At 44.9% G+C, this 20487-nt stretch overlaps 1 protein-coding gene across 2 annotated transcripts; it reads left to right on the top strand.

Annotated features, from left to right (window-relative positions):
• Window positions 1-306: 306 nt before the first annotated feature.
• LOC139387935 (SWI/SNF-related matrix-associated actin-dependent regulator of chromatin subfamily A containing DEAD/H box 1B-like) lies at window positions 307-19244 on the top strand. 2 transcript variants are annotated; one of them, XM_071134329.1, is made up of 22 exons: window positions 307-891; window positions 1315-1447; window positions 1840-1964; window positions 2760-2857; window positions 3203-3301; window positions 3519-3597; window positions 13618-14057; window positions 14216-14412; window positions 14578-14668; window positions 14828-14927; window positions 15072-15131; window positions 15301-15376; window positions 15869-16004; window positions 16260-16391; window positions 16549-16644; window positions 16947-17064; window positions 17212-17327; window positions 17419-17607; window positions 17937-18055; window positions 18373-18555; window positions 18698-18813; window positions 18987-19243. In XM_071134329.1, the coding sequence occupies exons 1-22, from the start codon at window positions 819-821 to the stop codon at window positions 19046-19048; spliced, it is 2838 nt and encodes a 945-aa protein (XP_070990430.1). In that variant the 5' UTR covers window positions 307-818; the 3' UTR covers window positions 19049-19243. The 2 variants fall into 2 exon arrangements, with proteins under 2 accessions (XP_070990430.1, XP_070990431.1); XM_071134330.1 differs by having other exon boundaries at window positions 319-438; window positions 18987-19244.
• The last annotated feature ends 1243 nt before the right edge of the window (window positions 19245-20487 follow it).

Here is a 20487-nt window from a genome sequence, read left to right as displayed (position 1 = left end):
CTGAATTAGAATCCTGCATGTTCTGGTTGAGATATACTATTTAAATAATTGTAGAGCTCAATATACAGTAGACTACGTGGTTAATAAAACTACAATCCCCTCTCTAATTATGAAGGGATCTCCAGGTTAGAACAATTAACCTATGCACCAGTGACTCCAAACCTTGAAATGAAGGGAGCTGTCCACGGTTCTGAAGAAGAGTGACGTTCAACGTCTGTCACCTGCAGACTGTGTTGCCCCTTTAAATCCGTTCTTTCTTTTTTTACACGAGATCGCAATGCGCACTTGTCTCTGATTGGCTGGTCTGACTGCCCACGTGTCGTTTTCGGAATTCGTCAGAAACAAAGTTGCTAGCTAGCTATTTTAGGCAATGAAACGTTACAAAGGGTTGTAAATATGTTTATGTAATCGGTAAAGAGGACGCCCGATGGCAATAATGTAGGTAGCTATTTTACGAGTATAGGTCAGAGGTAGAATCATTCACGTTGCAGAACGCATCTTACATGCATGAATTAGCGTCGTTAGCGACATCTATCTCTATACACGGAATGCAAGACAGCTAGCTAGCTAATAAGCGTCAATCGAAAAACAGAATAACGTTTAATATCCTCTCTTGTGAAGGACCAATTAGCTAGATTGCTATTCTTGCCGACCGCGAACGGTCATTGTAGGCCGGGTTGTTTGATTTCACGAGGATGCTTGTTAGGTCGAACACACATTTTTAACACTCGACTGCAGCTACCGTGGTCAATTGTTGTGAGCTCATTTTGAGTAGGATAATACTGTAGCAGCTAGCAGAATCAAATAATATTACAACGATGAATCAAAGAAGATTTATCAACCATAACACAGACTCAGTGAATGAAGATCTCACGGGGCAACAAACACATGGTAATAGAGCACACTTACGGTTGTCTAGGACACAGCTTTGGTCAACGACTTGTCGTAGCAGGTTAGGATAATTAGGGAAAGGGTTAGGGTTACCTAACAGAAACATTTGGACGTCAATTTGACAAAAGCTGTATCCCTTCTAGACATGACCCTTGCTTACATAGACCACACACTTATCCCCCCACATGTTCGATTTCCTGTTGGCAAAGGTGGTCCCTGTAGTGCCTGATACCAGACCCAGTATTGACACTGGAATGTAAACCAAGACATGTTTGGACATTTTTTACCCATATAGAAACCCCAACCAAGACTAACTATCTATCAAAATAAGGCCTTTTCGACAAGTAGTCAACATGCCCATCCAGCTCCCACAGTAGGCACTTTTGTGTTGATTCTTTTTGCTTTTACATTTTTCACTTGCAGATACTGTTGTCCCGGAGACCCCAGAGCTCAAGCGTCCCCCAGGGCCCGGCTCAGTGAGAGGCATGGAAAGCGTGGTACTAGACTCTGATTCAGATGAGGAGATATCAGGGTCTTCCATGATGTTGTCGGGGAAGTAAGTTAGTTGCTACCAAACTCATCTAAATAATGTAAATCGGACTACACCACTCTAGGTTTATACAGGGTCGAGGAAAGCATGTGTATTAGCATATATCATCAAGATTCTACTAAAGTTAACCTGCCACAGGTCACATGGCTCCGTCCTTACCTGCACCAGGCCTTCAACACAAGGCATGTACAAGTGATTGGAGGGATTTGTCACACCTGTGACATACTCATAGGCAGGTGGATGTACTGGTGCCATACACACATTTTCTACTGCTTGAGCTCCTTTGAGAGACCTATTTCAGTCCAAGTCAAGTACTGGACATACACACACTAATCAACATCGTGAGGATTTATTTTTTTATGATTCAAGACTCCTGCTTTTTTAAATTTTTTATAAAGGAGTCTGGAAAAGGAACCAGTTATGGGTTCGGTTATCATACTGTCAGATGAGGAGGGAGAGGAGATGAAAACTACTCCACAGAGAAATGGCAGCCAGCTCCCCAAAAACATATCAGGAAGTCAAGGTAAGGGTTCATTAATCCTATCCCTGGCCTTAATACTTGCTGTTGCACAATTACATGCACAGTGATGCAATCTATACTATTGCATGGAATGGGATCTGCTGTTTCATGTTCTGTAGCCTGCTCTGTGACATGGAGGTCAATGAGTTAGTGAAGCGTTAGCCCATTCAAAGAGGCTATCTACCTTTAGCGCCTATTGATGATAGTATCTTCTGGCCGGGGGAGTTTTGTGAAGAGCCCCGACACTTCCTCTAAATATTAACACGCATCGCTTGCGGTACAGTTTTGGAAACATAAGGTTAAATTACTACACACCTTTTTACAGGGTTAGGGTTTCCACATGGCCATAATTCCATGTTGCAGCGCTTGTTTACAGAAAACAGAAGGAAGACAGTCAACTACTTGTGTTAATTAGCTATCTGAACACCTGTGTGTTACAGAAGGACGTCAGAAACGTGTTGTAACTGTGTTAAAACTGTGTACAGTAAGAGTGTATTTTCCATTTGTGGAATTACTTTGCTGTGCTATGAAAGTAGAGGGGCTTTATGTTTCTAGAACTGTACCAATGAGAATCGATTCACTTTTTAGATGGCTATTTTGGATGCCAGAGCCAGTTTACCTCTGAATATAACATACGGTCCTTGGATGTTAAAGGAGTAGGCTTTAACAGTACCTTCTTGGGTTAGAGAAACATGAAAAGTACATTTAACTGAGACTTCTATTCCCAGCAGCACAAACTAGATCCAGTGTGGTGGTGTTCACGCTGTGTTAATATGCCCCCTTAATGTACTGCTTTAGACCCAGACCGGAAGAGGAGACTAGAGGTGTGTGACAGCTCCCAGCAGAGTGGGGCATCAAACTCCAGCAAGAAACCAGCCCTTGAGGAGGATTCAGTGGTGAGTCCAGCTGTCTGCACTCCTATCGCTCCTCCAGCCTCCCTGACACCCCAAACCGGGGGTGCATATTCAGTTTACACCTGACATGTGAGATCTGTGTTGAGCTAGAGATTTACTAAAGCAATTTAGCAATAGTGCCACGCTCATGGGTTCAAGAGCTGCATGGCCCACCTGAGATCCTGACCTCCAGGTTATTACCCTGACCAAGATGATGTACTGCCACCCTGCTTGTTCATGTATTATCTGTCTTCTCCAGTAGAGAAGGCTTGCATGAGGAGGAGCTCTCACTCTAATTGGTCTGCCTGCCTTGGGACTTCATGCGCCAGTGTGTTTCTGTCCCGCCAGACAGATGATTCTGAGGATGAGGGTCCAGAGCCCAGCTGGAAGAACCAGGAGGACATGGTGAGGAAACTGCAGACTAAGTTTCCCCGTCTGGTCAAGGAGGTGAGGCTTCCAACAGCTGTAGAATCCCACTCTGCCAACAACAGGCCCTGTGTTCTCCCTCACTGCAGTTCCACAACACATTCATCAGTGCCTTAAATGTTTGGTAAATGTGAACTAATATTGTTTGAAATGAGTGGGAGTTGCATGTTAATAATTTATTTTGACAAAAGGTGTTTTGTTTACGACTATCTGTTTGCCTTATCCTGCATACACACAGGAGCTTAGAGAAGTGCTTCTCGAGCATGATTGGCACTTTGAGGACACCCTAGAAGCACTGCGCATGTTTTCAGAGGAGGGTAAGAGTTTTGTGTTTCATGGTGTGTCTCTCTCTCTCTGTCTGCGTGTGTTTCATGGTGTGTGTCTCTCTCTCTGTCTGCATGTGTTTCATGGTGTGTCTCTCTCTCTCTGTCTGCATGTGTTTCATGGTGTCTCTCTCTGTCTGCGTGTGTTTCATGGTGTGTCTCTCTCTCTGTCTGCGTGTGTTTCATGGTGTGTCTCTCTCTCTGTCTGCATGTGTTTCATGGTGTGTCTCTCTCTGTCTGCGTGTGTTTCATGGTGTGTCTCTCTCTCTCTGTCTGCGTGTGTTTCATGGTGTGTCTCTCTCTCTCTCTGTCTGCGTGTGTTTCATGGTGTGTCTCTCTCTGTCTGCGTGTGTTTCATGGTGTCTCTCTCTCTCTGCGTGTGTTTCATGGTGTGTCTCTCTCTCTCTCTGTCTGCGTGTGTTTCATGGTGTCTCTCTCTCTCTCTGTCTGCGTGTGTTTCATGGTGTCTCTCTGTCTGCGTGTGTTTCATGGTGTCTCTCTGTCTGCGTGTGTTTCATGGTGTCTCTCTCTCTCTGTCTGCGTGTGTTTCATGGTCTCTCTCTCTCTCTCTCTCTCTCTCTCTCTCTCTCTCTCTGTCTCCTGTGTTTTATGGTGTGTCTCTGTCTCCTGTGTTTTATGGTGTGTCTCTGTCTCCTGTGTTTTATGGTGTGTCTCTGTCTCCTGTGTTTTATGGTGTGTCTCTGTCTCCTGTGTTTTATGGTGTGTCTCTGTCTCCTGTGTTTTATGGTGTGTCTCTGTCTCCTGTGTTTTATGGTGTGTCTCTGTCTCCTGTATTTTATGGTGTGTCTCTGTCTCCTGTGTTTTATGGTGTGTCTCTGTCTCCTGTGTTTTATGGTGTGTCTCTCTCTTCTGTGTTTCATGGTGTCTCTCTCTCTCTCTGTCTCCTGTGTTTCATGGTGTCTCTCTCTCTGTCTGCGTGTGTTTCATGGTGTGTCTCTCTCTCTGTCTGCGTGTGTTTCATGGTGTCTCTCTCTCTCTCTCTCTGTCTGCGTGTGTTTCATGGTGTCTCTCTCTCTCTCTCTCTGTCCGAGTGTGTTTCATGGTGTCTCTCTCTCTCGGTCTGCGTGTGTTTCATGGTGTCTCTCTCTCTCTGTCCGAGTGTGTTTCATGGAGTCTCTCTCTCTTGGTCTGCGTGTGTTTCATGGTGTCTCTCTCTGTCTCCTGTGTTTCATGGTGTCTCTCTCTCTCTCTCTCTGTCTGCGTGTGTTTCTTGGTGTCTCTCTCTCTCTGTCTGCGTGTGTTTCAGTGTCTCTCTCTCTGTCTGCGTGTGTTTCATGGTGTCTCTCATTCTGTGTCCTGTGTTTCATGGTGTCTCTCTGTCTCCTGTGTTTCATGGTGTCTCTCTGTCTCCTGTGTTTCATGGTGTCTCTCTCTCTCTGTCTGCGTGTGTTTCATGGTGTCTCTCTCTCTCTCTGTCTGCGTGTGTTTCATGGTGTCTCTCTCTCCTGTGTTTCATGGTGTCTCTCTCTCTCTCTGTCTCCTGTGTTTCATGGTGTCTCTCTCTCTCTGTCTCCTGTGTTTCGTGGTGTCTCTCTCTCTCTCTGTCTCCTGTGTTTCATGGTGTCTCTCTCTCTCGGTCTGCGTGTGTTTCATGGTGTCTCTCTCTCGTTCTGCGTGTGTTTCATGGTGTCTCTCTCTCTCTCGGTCTGCGTGTGTTTCATGGTGTCTCTCTCTCTCTGTCTCGTGTGTTTTATGGTGTGTCTCTGTCTGCGTGTGTTTCATGGTGTCTCTCTTTCTCTGTCTGCGTGTGTTTCATGGTGTCTCTCTCTCTCTGTCTGCGTGTGCTTCATGGTGTCTCTCTCTGTCTCCTGTGTTTCATGGTGTCTCTCTCTCTGTCTCCTGTGTTTCATGGTGTCTCTCTCTCTGTCTCCTGTGTTTCATGGTGTCTCTCTCTGTCTCCTGTGTTTCATGGTGTCTCTCTCTCTGTCTCCTGTGTTTCATGGTGTGGAATTTGTGGAATTTCACCCAGTAGATATGGGAGTTTTTCAAAATTGAATTGTTTTCAAATTCTTTGTGGATCTGTGTAATCTGAGGGAAATATGTCTCTCTAATATGGTCCCGCTCTCTGTATGCCTCTCTCTCTCTCTCGCGCTCTCTGTATGCCTCTCTCTCGCGCTCTCTGTATGCCTCTCTCTCTCTCTCTCTCTGTATGCCTCTCTCTCTCTGTATGCCTCTCTCTCTCTCTGTATGCCTCTCTCTCTCTGTATGCCTCTCTCGCTCTCTGTATGCCTCTCTCGCTCTCTGTATGCTTCTCTCTCTCTGTATGCCCCTCTCTCTCTCTCTCTCTCTCTCTCTCTCTGTATGTCTCTCAAATTCAAATTCAAATTCAAGCTGCTTTATTGGCATGAAAAACATTGTGTCAATATTGCCAAAGCAACAATGTATACAATATACATTGTAACACAATTATAAATGATAGCACATAATAATATAAAATGGTAGTAAATAATAATACAAAATTAAATACAAAAATAATAACAATAAAATGGTAACAGTCAATAGTAGAAATGAAACTATAACTAACTTATAACTAAATAACGGTCATCTTCTTCTTTATATCAGTACTACAACTACAATCATCATTACTACGACTACTACTACCATCACTAAACTGTTATCACTACCGTTACCACCCATATTTGGAATGATAAACATTAATAATTATAGTAATAACAATAATAGTAATAATAAGTAAGTTACTGTTTACTATGCAGATGTTATTATTCAGTGTCCCTCAGGCTATGGCAGGAAAATACATATTTGGCTGCAAGAGGAGCCATTGCTCCTTCGCCCATGAGTATTCTTAGTTTTTCATCTGGGTTCAATTTGTAAAAATGTGGAATATATGTAGTCTTTTCTGTGAATAATGAATCTCTCTGTGAGGAATATTTATCACAGTAAAGGAGAAAGTGCATCTCTGTCTCTACCTCCCCTGTCATGCAGTGACCACATACACGCTCCTCTTTGGGTAGCCATGTCTTTTTATGTCTGCCGGTATCTATTGCCAATCGGTGGTCACTCAGCCTGTACTTGGTAAGGATCTGTCTCTGCTTCGTATCTCTGACAGAGTAGAGATAATCAGCCAATTCATATTCTCTGTTTAGGGTCAGATAGCGATTTAGTCGGCTTTGGGATTTTGTTTCGTTTTTCCAGTATTGTAAATATAATTCCTTTGATTGGTTCATGATTTTGCTTATTGGAATTCTTTCTTTTGAAGCAGTGCTGGTGTCCGCTTGGTTGGTGAGGCCAAAATTTTAATGATCTTTTCTGTATTTTCATTATTACTGGAAAACGGCCCAATTCTGCCCTACATGCATTAGTTGGTGTATTTCTCTGGACTTGTAGAATTTTCCGACAGAATTCTGCATGTAGGGCTTCAATTGGATGTTTGTCCCACATTTTAAAATCCAGTTTATTGAGTGGCCCCCAAACCTCACTTCCATAAAGTGCTATTGTTAGGATTACACTGTCAAATATTTTAGTCCAAATTCTAATTGGGATGTTGATTTTTTTTTGGTGGATGTGTTTATTAATTAGTGTGTGTAAGGTGTGGTCAGTAGTGCGATGGTTAGGGAGAAAGCCAATTTGACATTTACTTATTACATTTTTGTCTTGAAGAAAGGTTTGAATTCTTGAATTCAAAATGCTACAGAAAATCTTTCCCAAGTTACTGTTGACGCAAATTCCCCTGTAATTATTGGGGTCTGATTTGTCTCCACTTTTGTGGATAGGGGAGATGAGCCCCTGGTTCCAGACATCAGGGAAGCAGCCAGAAGTTAAAACCATGTTGAACAATTTAAGCACAGCATTTTGCAACTCAGGTGTGCTGTTTTTCAGCATTTCATTTCTGATGTTGTCTACACCACAAGCCTTTTTTGATTTAATAGATTTTAGCTTTTCATTTAGTTCTTGTTGGGTTATTGGGTAATCTAATGGATTTTGGTTGTTTTTAATGACTGATTCAAGGATGTTCAATTTTTCTTTAATTTCTAATTGGTTCTGTTGTAAGTCTTTTTGTGGGATGTTTTTGTATAGATTATCAAAGTAAGTTTTCCAAATTCCTACATCTTGTATGGCTAATTCTTGTGGCTTTGTTGTGCTTAAATTGTTCCACATGTCCCAGAACTGATTTTGGTCAATTGCGTTTTCAATTTCATCAAGTGTCTTGTTGGTATAATTCAATTTCTTGCATTTCAGTGTTTGTTTATACTGTTTCAGAGTTTCAAAGTATTCATATCGTAGCTCTGGGTTGTTTTGCTGCTTATGTTTTTTGTTTGACATTTGTCTTAGGTGTTTTCTAATTGTTTTACATTCATTATCAAACCATTTGTCAGAAACATTTAGATTTTTGCTTCTGATGTTGCATTGCTTTGGTTTTCTCAAATTTGCTTTCGATGCTGCTTTTTGGAATATGCAGTTGATGTTTTGGGTAGCTGAATTGACACCATCTTTATTGTTTTGGTACTGTGAGTTATTGAAAAACTGTATAGAGTTCATAATTTCATTTGAGTTCAATGTTTCAATGAATGCCTCTGCACTGTTTGGAGACCATCTGAACGATTGGTTTATGTTGTAAAGTTTATTGGGCTGTTTTTTTGAATGAATATTGCCGGTTAATTTCTTCAGAAACACGTTGATCTGACTGTGATCTGACAATGGTGTCTGTGGTCTGACAGTGAATGCACTAATGGAGGAGGGGTCAATGTCAGTGATGGCATAATCGACTACACTTGTCCCAAGAGCTGAGCAGTAAGTAAACTGACCTAAAGAGTCCCCTCTGATTCTACCATTAAGCATGTACAGGCCTAAGGCTCGACAGAGATGTACTAACTCTTTTCCATTTTTGTTCAGTATTTGGTCAGGACTGTTTCTATTATTTATAATAGGGCTACTGTACAAGGAGGGGTGTCCAAATATGTGTTGGTTACCTCCCGCATCCGTGTAGTCAGGCTCAGAACCTGTTCGTGCATTGAAATCTCCACAAAGAAGCACTTTACCCTGCGCCTGAAATGTAATGATTTCTGTCTGGAGATTGTCAAAAAACTGATCATCATAATATGATGAATCTGAAGGAGGAGCATAAGCTGCACATATGTATACATCATTGTCACAATAGATTGTACCTTTGTTAAGTTTTAGCCAAATGTGAGTGGTACCTTTTTTCATTTCATTCAGTGCTAAGTCCTGCTTATGCCAAATGATGATTCCATGAGTCTCGGCCCCGTTTAACATTTTTATGTTTGATTGATGGTAGTAAACTTTCTCTATAGCCTGAGGGACACTGAGTATCTATGTCTCCACGACACCATGTTTCCAGTAGGATTATGATGTCCTGTCCCTTGATGTTTTTAATCAATTCTGGATTTGTTGTTTTATAACCAAAATGTGAAGAGTATAGGCCCTGGATATTCCAAGAGCTGATAGTTAATGATCTCCTTTATAATAAGTGATATTCACTGGTTTGAGTAAAGTACATCGGGAAAAAAAAGAAATAAATAAATAAATACTATATATATATATCTCTCTCTCTCTCTCTCTCTCTCTCTCTCTCTCTCTCTCTCTCTCTCTCTCTCTCTCTCTGTATGCCCCTCTCTCTCTCTCTCTCTCTCTCTCTCTCTCTCTCTCTCTCTCTCTCTCTCTCTCTCTCTCTCTATGCCTCTCTGTATGCCCCTCTCTCTCTCTCTCTCTCTCTCTCTCTCTCTGTATGCCCCTCTCTCTCTCTCGCTCTCTGTATGCCTCTCTCTCTCTGTATGCCTCTCTCTCTCTCTGTATGCCTCTCTCTCTCTCTCTCTCTCTGTATGCCTCTCTCTCTCTCTCTCTCTCTCTGTATGCCTCTCTATCTCTCTCTCTCTGTATGCCTCTCTCTCTCTCTCTCTCTCTGTATGCCTCTCTCTCTCTCTCTCTCTCTCTCTCTCTCTGTATGCCTCTCTCTCTCTCTCTGTATGCCTCTCTCTCTCTCTCTCTCTCTCTGTATGCCTCTCTCTCTCTGTATGCCTCTCTCTCTCTGTATGCGTCTCTCTGTATGCGTATCTCTGTATGCGTCTCTTTTTCACTGTATGCCTCTCTCTCTCTCTCTGTATGCCTCCCTCTCTCTCTGTATGCCTCTCTCTCTCTCTCTGTATGCCTCTCTCTCTGTATGTCTCTCTCTCTCTCTGTATGCCTCTCTCTCTGTATGCCCCTCTCTCTCTCTCTCTCTGTATGCCCCTCTCTCTCTCTCTCTCTGTATGCCCCTCTCTCTCTCTCTCTCTGTATGCCCCTCTCTCTCTCTCTGTATGCCCCTCTCTCTCTCTCTCTCCCTGTATGCCTCTCTCTCTCTCTCTCTCTCTCTCTCTCTGTATGCCCCTCTCTCTCTGTATGCCCCCCCTCTCTCTCTCTCTCTCTCTCTCTCTCTCTCTGTATGCCCCTCTCTCTCTCTCTCTCTCTCTCTCTCTGTATGCCTCTCTCTCTCTCTCTCTCTGTATGCCCCTCTCTCTCTCTCTCTCTCTCTGTATGCCCCTCTCTCTCTCTCTCTCTCTCTTTATGCCCCTCTCTCTCTCTCTCTCTCTCTCTCTGTATGCCCCTCTCTCTCTCTCTCTCTCTCTCTCTCTCTCTCTATGCCCCTCTCTCTCTCTCTCTCTCTCTCTCTCTCTCTCTCTCGTATGCCCCTCTCTCTCTCTCTCTCTCTCTCTCTGTATGCCCCTCTCTCTCTCTCTCTCTCTCTCTGTATGCCCCTCTCTCTCTCTCTCTCTCTCTCTGTTTCATGGTGTGTGTGTCTCTGTCAGCGTGTCTCTCTCTCTCTCTCTCTCTCTGTGTGTGTGTGTCTCTCTCTCTCTGTGTCTCTGGTGTATGTGTGTCTCTCTCTCTCTCTCTCGTGTCTCTCTGGTGTGTGTGTGTCTGTCTCTCTCCTCTCTGTCTCTCTCTCTCTCTCTGTGTATGCCCCTCTCTCTCTCTCTCGTCTCTCTCTGGTATGCCCCTCTCTCTCTCTGTCTCGTGTGTTTCTGGTGTGTGTGTGTGTGTGTCTCTCTGTGTCAGCGTGTGTTTCATGGTGTGTGTGTGTGTCTCTCTGTCTGCATGTGTTTCATGGTGTGTGTGTGTGTCTCTCTCTGTCTGCATGTGTTTCATGGTGTGTGTGTGTGTGTGTGTGTGTCTCTGTCAGCGTGTGTTTCATGGTGTGTGTGTGTGTGTGTGTGTGTGTGTGTGTGTCTCTCTCAGCGTGTGTTTCATGGTGTGTGTGTCTCTCTCTGTCAGCGTGTGTTTCATGGTGTGTGTGTCTCTCTCTGTCAGCGTGTGTTTCATGGTGTGTGTGTCTCTCTGTCAGCGTGTGTTTCATGGTGTGTGTGTCTCTCTCTGTCAGCGTGTGTTTCATGGTGTGTGTGTCTCTCTCTGTCAGCGTGTGTTTCATGGTGTGTGTGTCTCTCTCTGTCAGCGTGTGTTTCATGGTGTGTGTGTGTGTGTCTCTCTTTCTGTCAGCGTGTGTTTCATGGTGTGTGTGTGTGTGTGTGTGTCTCTCTCTCTGTCAGCGTGTGTTTCATGGTGTGTGTGTGTGTGTGTCTCTCTCTGTCAGCGTGTGTTTCATGGTGTGTGTGTGTGTGTGTGTGTCTCTCTCTGTCAGCGTGTGTTTCATGGTGTGTGTGTGTGTGTGTGTGTGTGTCTCTCTCTGTCAGCGTGTGTTTCATGGTGTGTGTGTGTGTGTCTCTCTGTCAGCGTGTGTTTCATGGTGTGTGTGTGTGTGTGTCTCTCTCTCTGTCAGCGTGTGTTTCATGGTGTGTGTGTCTCTCTCTCTCTGTCAGCGTGTGTTTTATGGTGTGTGTGTGTCTCTGTCAGCGTGTGTTTCATGGTGTGTGTGTGTGTGTCTCTGTCAGCGTGTGTTTCATGGTGTGTGTGTGTGTCTCTGTCAGCGTGTGTTTCATGGTGTGTGTGTGTGTGTCTCTGTCAGCGTGTGTTTCATGGTGTGTGTGTCTCTCTCTGTCAGCGTGTGTGGTGTGTGTGTCTCTCTCTGCCAGCGTGTGTTTCATGGTGTGTGTGTCTCTCTCTGTCAGCGTGTGTTTCATGGTGTGTGTGTCTCTCTCTGTCAGCGTGTACTTCATGGTGTGTGTGTCTCTCTCTGTCAGCGTGTATTTCATGGTGTGTGTGTGTCTCTGGTGTGTGTGTCTCTCTCTGTCAGCGTGTGTTTCATGGTGTGTGTGTGTCTCTCTCTGTCAGCGTGTGTTTCATGGTGTGTGTGTCTCTCTCTGTCAGCGTGTGTTTCATGGTGTGTGTGTCTCTCTCTCTGTCAGCGTGTGTTTCATGGTGTGTGTGTGTGTGTGTGTGTGTCTTTCTGTCAGCGTGTGTTTCATGGTGTGTGTGTGTGTGTGTGTCTCTCTGTCAGCGTGTGTTTCATGGTGTGTGTGTCTCTGTCAGCGTGTGTTTCTCTGTCAGCGTGTGTTTCATGGTGTGTGTGTGTGTGTGTGTGTCTCTGTCAGCGTGTGTTTCATGGTGTGTGTGTCTCTCTCTGTCAGCGTGTGTTTCATGGTGTGTGTGTGTGTGTGTCTCTTTCTGTCAGCGTGTGTTTCATGGTGTGTGTGTGTGTGTGTCTCTCTCTGTCAGCGTGTGTTTCATGGTGTGTGTGTGTGTCTCTCTCTCTGTCAGCGTGTGTTTCATGGTGTGTGTGTGTGTGTGTGTGTGTGTGTGTGTGTCTCTGTCAGCGTGTGTTTCATGATGTGTGTGTCTCTCTGTCAGCGTGTGTTTCATGGTGTGTGTGTCTCTCTCTGTCAGCGTGTGTTTCATGGTGTGTGTGTCTCTCTCTGTCAGCGTGTGTTTCATGGTGTGTGTGTCTCTCTCTGTCAGCGTGTGTTTCATGGTGTGTGTGTGTGTGTCTCTCTCTCTCTCTGTCAGCGTGTGTTTCATGGTGTGTGTGTGTGTCTCTCTCTCTCTGTGTGTGTGTGTCTCTCTCTGTCATGGTGTGTGTGTCTCTCTCTCTCTGTCAGCGTGTGTTTTATGTGTGGTGTGTGTGTCTCTCTCTGTCAGCGTGTGTTTCATGGTGTGTGTGTCTCTCTCTCTCTGTCAGCGTGTGTTTTATGGTGTGTGTGTGTGTGTGTGTGTCTCTGTCAGCGTGTGTTTCATGGTGTGTGTGTGTGTGTGTCTCTGTCAGCGTGTGTTTCATGGTGTGTGTGTGTGTCTCTCTCTCTCTGTCAACGTGTGTTTCATGGTGTGTGTGTGTCTCTCTGTCAGCGTGTGTTTCATGGTGTGTGTGTGTGTCTCTGTCAGCGTGTGTTTCATGGTGTGTGTGTGTGTGTGTCTCTCTGTCAGCGTGTGTTTCATGGTGTGTGTGTGTCTCTCTCTCTCTCTGTCAGCGTGTGTTTCATGGTGTGTGTGTGTGTCTCTCTCTGTCAGCGTGTGTTTCATGGTGTGTGTGTCTCTCTCTGTCAGCGTGTGTTTCATGGTGTGTGTGTGTGTGTCTCTCTCTGTCAGCGTGTGTTTCATGGTGTGTGTGTGTCTCTCTCTCTCTCTGTCAGCGTGTGTTTCATGGTGTGTGTCTCTCTCTCTGTCAGCGTGTGTTTCATGGTGTGTGTGTCTCTCTCTCTGTCAGCGTGTGTTTCATGGTGTGTGTGTGTGTGTGTCTTTCTGTCAGCGTGTGTTTCATGTTGTGTGTGTGTCTCTCTGTCAGCGTGTGTTTCATGGTGTGTGTGTGTGTGTGTGTGTGTGTCTCTCTCTCTCTGTCAGCGTGTGTTTCATGGTGTGTGTGTGTGTGTGTGTGTCTCTCTGTCAGCGTGTGTTTCATGGTGTGTGTGTGTCTCTCTCTGTCAGCGTGTGTTTCATGGTGTGTGTGTGTGTCCCTCTGTCAGCGTGTGTTTCTTGGTGTGCCTGTTCCTGAGTGAATCTGTTCATATAAAACCAAAACGTTATTTTTGGGCGCTAGATAAGTCCCTTTCTGTCTTGCAGCCATAGTTTCATGTGTTGTTTTTAAGTCAATGTATGTAGGTAGCCCAACATCCCTCCCAGGACCTGCAGACTGATTTATGTTTCCTTCATCAGGGGAGAGGTCCAGTCAAGGGGATACCCAGGCATCATCATCAGCTAGTTCAGCCCCCCAAGCCTCAGCACATCAGGCAGGCCCAGCAGCCAAACCCCCTGGTTGTCCCACATCACTACCTCACAAGCCTCCCAGTGGGACCGTAGATAAGACCATCAGTAGGCCGACCAAAGGAGCAGACAGAAGGAGGAGAGTGATTCCAGAGCCAGGCACCAGCTCTGAAGACGAGGCCAGTGATGACTTTGATGACTCTGCTGAGGGCGTGGAGCTGAACTCTGATGGCTCAGATCAGGAGGTTGGAACAGGGTCTCTTGTGAAGGGCCAGATTCTCAGGTTCTTCCAGGAGGCATCGCTGGATGAGCTGTCTCTCATCTCTGGCTGCTCTGCGAAGAAGGCCCAGAGGATTGTTGAGCTGCGCCCATTTAACGAGTGGGAGAATCTGGTGAGGGGCATAATGAACTCGTGTGCATGGATATGAACACAAACACACACACACACACACACACACTGACATCACTGGGTTCCAATTGAAGGCTGACTGGGCTCCATCAGAACAACCTGAGTGTAACCTTGTGGGTAATTGATTGTGTGCTCCCCCAGTTGGATGCTCTTGACAGAGGGAACGGCCTCTCCACTGACCTGGTGCAGGGCTGCCGTGTGGTCCTGAGGGAACGGGACGTTGTGCGCAGCCTCATGACCAAGTGTGAGAAAATCGCCAACAAGATGATGCAGGACGTGACCCAAGTGGTGGAGAGGGATAAGGGCTCCCAGAAACAGCCTGAGATCCTCAACGGGAAGTGGGTTGAGCTGCTGTTTTTATACTCATCTCACTGACATACACACGTTCAGGTAGTTATGTAGAATCTCATACATGTACAACACGATCTCATACATGTACACAGGCAGTCTTGAACAGTCTTTCTGTCATTACTGAGTTTCCTGTGTTACTTTGTCCTCTCCAGATACCAGTTGAAGCCTTATCAGCTCATTGGTCAAAATTGGCTGACCCTGCTCCATCAGAACAACCTGAGTGGAATCCTTGCTGATGAGATGGTGAGTTGTTATTCCTGACCAGTCTCCAACAGCTTATCTCAGATCCTCTTAATCCTGTGTTAATGTGGCTGGGAAGCAGGCAACTCTTTTTGTTGTGCCAAGTCTGTGTCTGAAAAGTAGAGCTTCTGTAATGCACCACCTCCTGTCTTTTGTTGGCAGGGTTTGGGGAAGACCATCCAGGCCATCTCGTTCCTAGCCAGCCTGTACCAGGAGGGCAATAAGGGCCCACATCTCCTCACTGTACCTGCCTCCACACTGGGTGAGCTGTAGCAGTAGTGCTGCACACACAGATTGTATGGTGCCTTGAGATCTGCATGGACAAAACTATTAAAGTGTTACTTTCCTATCCTTTTAAGATGTTTTTTTAATTTATTTTTTAAACGATTTTGCTTCTCTGTTGCAGATAATTGGGTGCGGGAGCTGAATCTGTGGTGTCCCAGGCTCAAAGTCCTGGTGTACTATGGTGAGTGAATCTTCTATTCATTCTGAATTGTGTGACTCATCAGACTGTGGTTGTCATGGTTCAGGCTTTATGTTTATTTCATTATACAGACTTAACCCGTTGGTTTTAGTCATCATCAGTGACAGAATTACTAAATATAGACAGTCCTATTTCTATTGTGTGTGTCTAGGGTCTGTGGAGGATCGCAAGTACCTTCGATATGATATTCTCAACAGACAGGTCGACTACAACATCATCATTTCTACGTAAGTCTAAAATCTGAGAAATTACTGTTATGCAAGAATGACAAGGGCGGCTAGATGGAAAACATATCTGTGCCCTTGAGCAAGGCACTTAACTCTAATTGCTCTGAAAAAGAGTGTCTGCTAAGTGTTATTTATTTTTCTGTTTTATACTTGGAACTGCACTTGAGTCTAATATTCTACAGGTTCACATCCTACTGTCTTAGCTACTGTGTGTCTTCTGATCAAGACACTTAGCCCTAAGTGCCTCAGGTAATATTTAGCAGAATTAGTGGCGATCTTGTAAAACCATCAGCCGTGTAAGTCACCCCGGGCTGGGCTTCTGCTAACATGATAATATATTCAGCGTTTGACTAGACCTGAAAGGTTCCGTGTTAGCTGTACCTGTGACTCGTTCATACTTCATGGTAATCAAGCGGTTGTCATGCCTCACACACCACTGAGGACCTTGTGTGTTTGGCATGGCTCCTTGAGCTGCTGTGTTTCTGCTGCCAGGTACGCTCTGACCACCAGCAACGACAACGACCGCAGCCTGTTCCGAAAGCTCAAACTGGAGTACGCCGTGTTCGATGAGGGCCACATGCTGAAGAACATGAGCTCGCTGCGCTACCGCCACCTCATGGCCATCAATGTAAGTACATTGCAGGATTGGGGGTCACCTTGGCTGATAACAGCCATTATTGATTGGCGTGATAATGATTTTAAGATAAGTTTTATTGTTAGCCTCTAAACTGTTCCGCTTCATGCCTGAGCAATGTCTTGTTTGTCTCCTGTGAGTCATCCCACTTTCTTCCTTTTCACTGCAGTGCATTCTGTTACTTTTTGTCATGGTGCTATACAATGTACTATATTCATCTAATCAGATTTGATTGTGATGTGATCTCAGGCTAAGTACCGTCTGCTGCTAACTGGGACTCCAGTGCAGAACAACCTCCTGGAGCTCATGTCCCTGCTCAACTTCATCATGCCCGATATGTTCTCCAGCAGCACTGCACAGCTCGCCAACATGTTTGCCATGGTGAGGCTAGAACGCATGCTATACGGGATCACTCCAGATATATTTGTCTTAGTGTGCAGCAAATTTGACTCATCCGGTCAAAAAGTCTAGCTAATATAAGCCCACTGACTATGCTAAGATTTCCTTTGGAGAGATGTCATCTTTTATTTCTTGTCAGAAATCATCAGAGGAGCAGAGCAGCTTTGAGATGGAGAGGATCTCTCATGCCAAACTGATCATGAAACCCTTCATCCTCAGACGTGTCAAGAGTGAGGTACGGAACAGCTCGGTCTAAACTCATTACCAGATAGGGTTATGGCATGACTTGGGACAGTGATATATTCTCTACCACGGTACTTCGTACTTGTATACTATTGTGCATTGTTTTCATTGTTCATTTAGAGTTCTACTGTGCTGTTTTCTTAGGGGCTAATCTATAACTTCAGATTTCCCCGTAGTCTCCCATTGACGTCAATGCATGACTAAGGGAAAATTCTATTTAAGTGGGAGTTAGGATTCGCCCCAAAGAGACGTTCGGTTGACATATGACTAGAGCGGCTTGCGTCTCTGCCTCAGGTGCTGAAGCAGCTCCCAGCCAAAGAGGAGAAGGTGGAATTCTGTGCCATGAGTGACCAGCAGCAGCAGCTCTACAATGCCTTAATGCAGAAGCTCAAGGGATCCACCAATGGAGAGAGTATGTTAGGGAGAGGAGGAAGGCATCTGGTTCATTTGAAAAGTGATGGAAAGCCTAAGAGAATATTAAAATAGCAACACAAGTAGAATTTTAAGGTGCATCGATTATCTGATTTAAAACCATATGTTGCCCATGTGTCCTCCACAGAGCGAGAACTGACCAATGTGATGATGCAGTTGAGGAAGATGGCAAATCACCCACTGCTGCACCGGGAGCATTATACCACTACCAAACTGGCTGCTATGAGTCAACTCATGCTCAAGGTCAGACCTGAAAACTTACTGCTGTTTGAAGAGAATGTTTTGATGTCAGTCTGTGATTGCTTAGACTCGGTTTGACCCTTAACCCCGTCAGGAGCCGACCCACTGTGAAGCAGACCCAGCACTGATCAAGGAGGACATGGAGGTCATGACAGACTTTGAGCTGCATCGACTTTGTCTTCAGTACCCGTCCATACAAGACTATCAGCTGAACACAGACATGCTCCTGGACTCAGGGAAACTCAGCCTGCTCACACAGCTTCTGGCCTCTCTCAAAAACAAGGTATGAAAGCTACAGTGGATCAATTGGAGACAGCATCTTTATTATGCACTATTAAGCCTTGCCCATAGTGATCCAGCTATAGTCTTCTCCATCTCCCTCCCTGGTGGTTTCTTCACCCCCCCCCCCCCATAAAACCAGTCACCCTTTTATTCCCCATTCCTCTACCTGTCAGACACTCCATCTCTTCCCTGCTCTCAATTACAATCACTCTTGTCTTGGCTTTCCCCCCTCCAACATGCAGTCAACCACATCTCTATATTTCTCTTTCTTTCTCTCTGATCCCTCCGGTCCTGTAGTTATTAATCACAGTGACTGTGTTTCTGTGTCAGGGGGATAGAGTGGTGCTCTTCAGCCAGTTCACCAAGATGCTGGACATTCTAGAGGTGTTCCTGAAGCACTTGAAGCATCACTACATTCGACTGGATGGATCAACGCCCATGTCTGACAGGTAGGATGTTGAACTCTGTCCATACATCCGCAGGGCTATTTTTTTCCCCCCCTGTACTTACCATTCTGTTCAATGAGCAGAACACAGGCTGTCATTTATCTCCTAATAGGATATGACAGGCCTTAGTCATTTAGGAATGGATTGATGCGTAGTAGGGACTGAAAATGGTCACAACCAGGGGGTTTTCCAAGGACTCTGGACATTATGCAAATGAAACTTTTTTTTACATTACATTTTAAATTATGCTTATTAATAGAAGTGTCTTATATGCCTTTATGGACATTAATAGATCTGTTAATTCTCCCATCCTCTTGTAGAATCGTGCTGATTGACCAGTACAACACAGAGTTGGACATCTTTGTGTTCTTGATGTCTACTAAGGCTGGTGGCCTGGGCATCAACCTGACCTCCGCCAATGTGGTCGTCTTGCACGACATTGACTGCAACCCCTACAATGATAAGCAGGCCGAGGACCGATGTCACCGTGTCGGACAGACAAGGTCAGTGAGGATCGGGAAACTGTGTTTTCCCCCGAGCAGTTTGCTAACGTTACCCGCCATACCCAGGCTAGCTTGTGTTGCTCATACAGTAGATGTGAGTGTATATACCTTGTAGTAAAATTATGGCATCTTTATGTTGCAGGACTGTGAAGGTGATTAAGCTGATCAGTAAGGACTCTATAGAGGATGGCATGCTCCGCATCGGTCAGAAGAAACTCAAGCTGGAGCAGGATATGACTGCTTCCCAGTCCCAGGACGGTGAGCTCATTATCCCCTCCTATCTCTCACATTAACCACCATATACTGTACCGCGCATGCCGATACCAACACATACCAACATTCATTTTCATATAGCCTGCCAATGAACATATTCACTGACAGTCAATTGATAGATTTTACGGGCTAAAACTCGGATGCATTTCCTTTGTCAGGAGACGAGGACTCGATACCCGAAGACATGGCCTCCCTTCTGAAGGCCTCACTGGGGCTGTGAGGATGTATCCATTTGTCTAGAGGGGTCCTCAAGGTTGTCGATTTGTCAGGGCATTCAGAGCCATGGATGCCGCATGTGTCCTCTTATCTTCCCTGTACTGTATGTACAAATAGTTTCTTAAGTTTATTGCCTTATGATGTTTCTAAGACATTTTGTGTCACTGTTGCAACCATTTGTAATAAAAGATTACAAACAGTGATGTCCTATTTTCCATGATTTTATGTGGGGCTACATTTTGAAGCGCAGTCTGGATGGCTGAGCAACTGCATTGCAGTGATGATCATTCTGAACACAGCGGGAAGATTCGAATAGTGCTAGCTACCAAGACGGAGGTTGTAGGAAACAACCGGCAGAACATTAGCCAACTAGCCTAGCTGTTTCCCCACGTCTAAAAGTAGCCAACTCGTCAGAACATGTTTTACAAACCGGTGATCTTGTGTAGATTCAGATAAACTAGCGTTAGCTAATTTAGCTAGTTAGCCAGCGTTGTGAATGTGGTTCTCGAAATTCATAATTTACTTGATTGAGCTAGTGTGGATAGACGGTCTATGAGATTGGCTTGATTAACTAACCTAGATGGCTAGCTATGTATTTTCACTTAGTAGTCTTGTTCCAAAATCTTTGCATAACTACTGTAGCAAAGTTGACAAGAACACAAGACAAAGCTTCATAGCTACTATATGATTTTTTAAACTATATTGTGAATTTTGTTACTTCTGTTTTATTTGTAAATAGCAAGCTATCTAACATGTGCCTTAGTATAAACTGTATCATGAAATTGATACATGTATAGCTACATATATTAATCTATACATTCATCCGGTAAAGTCCAGCTGATTGTACAGCGATTGTGGCAGCCGGTTAAATGGCTTTCATTTGGAAGGCAAGATGTTTGTCAGGAGAGGTGCAGTATTATCATAAGGAGACATATACTTGGAATACGGAGGAGGAATGGAGGGAAAAAGAGGCAGATGAGGTCAGAGAGAGAGAGAGCGGGAGGAAGAGGGTGAGCTTGAGTTGTTAAAAATGTCAGGAAAATAAATGGAAGTGAATGAGTTCAAAGTAGCGTAAGTGGTAGGTGTGGGGATGTTCTCGGAGCCCAGTTTCAGGGTGGGTGACAACCGAGTTGGGTGCTGCGGAATCGGCGAGGGTAATCAGAAGTGGTCTTGTGATAATTGTTTGTATTTCTGCTGGTCAGAGGGAGAAGGCAAGAAATGTGAATTGTTTTTCTCTCAAGAAAAGGGTGCCATTTGAAAGGAGTGATTTACTGGGGTAGTAAAAGTTATGGAACTACCCAAACTGTCTAAAGCTGGCCGTCCAACCCAACTGAGCAACTGGGAAGAAGGACCTTGGTCAGGGAAGTGACCAAGAACCCAATGACCACTCTGACAGAACTACAGAGTTTCTTGGCTGAGATGGAAGAACTTGCCAGAAGGGCA

Source organism: Oncorhynchus clarkii, chromosome 29, assembly GCF_045791955.1.
Source record: "Oncorhynchus clarkii lewisi isolate Uvic-CL-2024 chromosome 29, UVic_Ocla_1.0, whole genome shotgun sequence".
Taxonomy (NCBI): Eukaryota; Metazoa; Chordata; class Actinopteri; order Salmoniformes; family Salmonidae; genus Oncorhynchus; species Oncorhynchus clarkii.
Note: the sequence above shows the minus strand (reverse complement) of the source record. Positions and strands in the feature narration are given on the sequence as shown.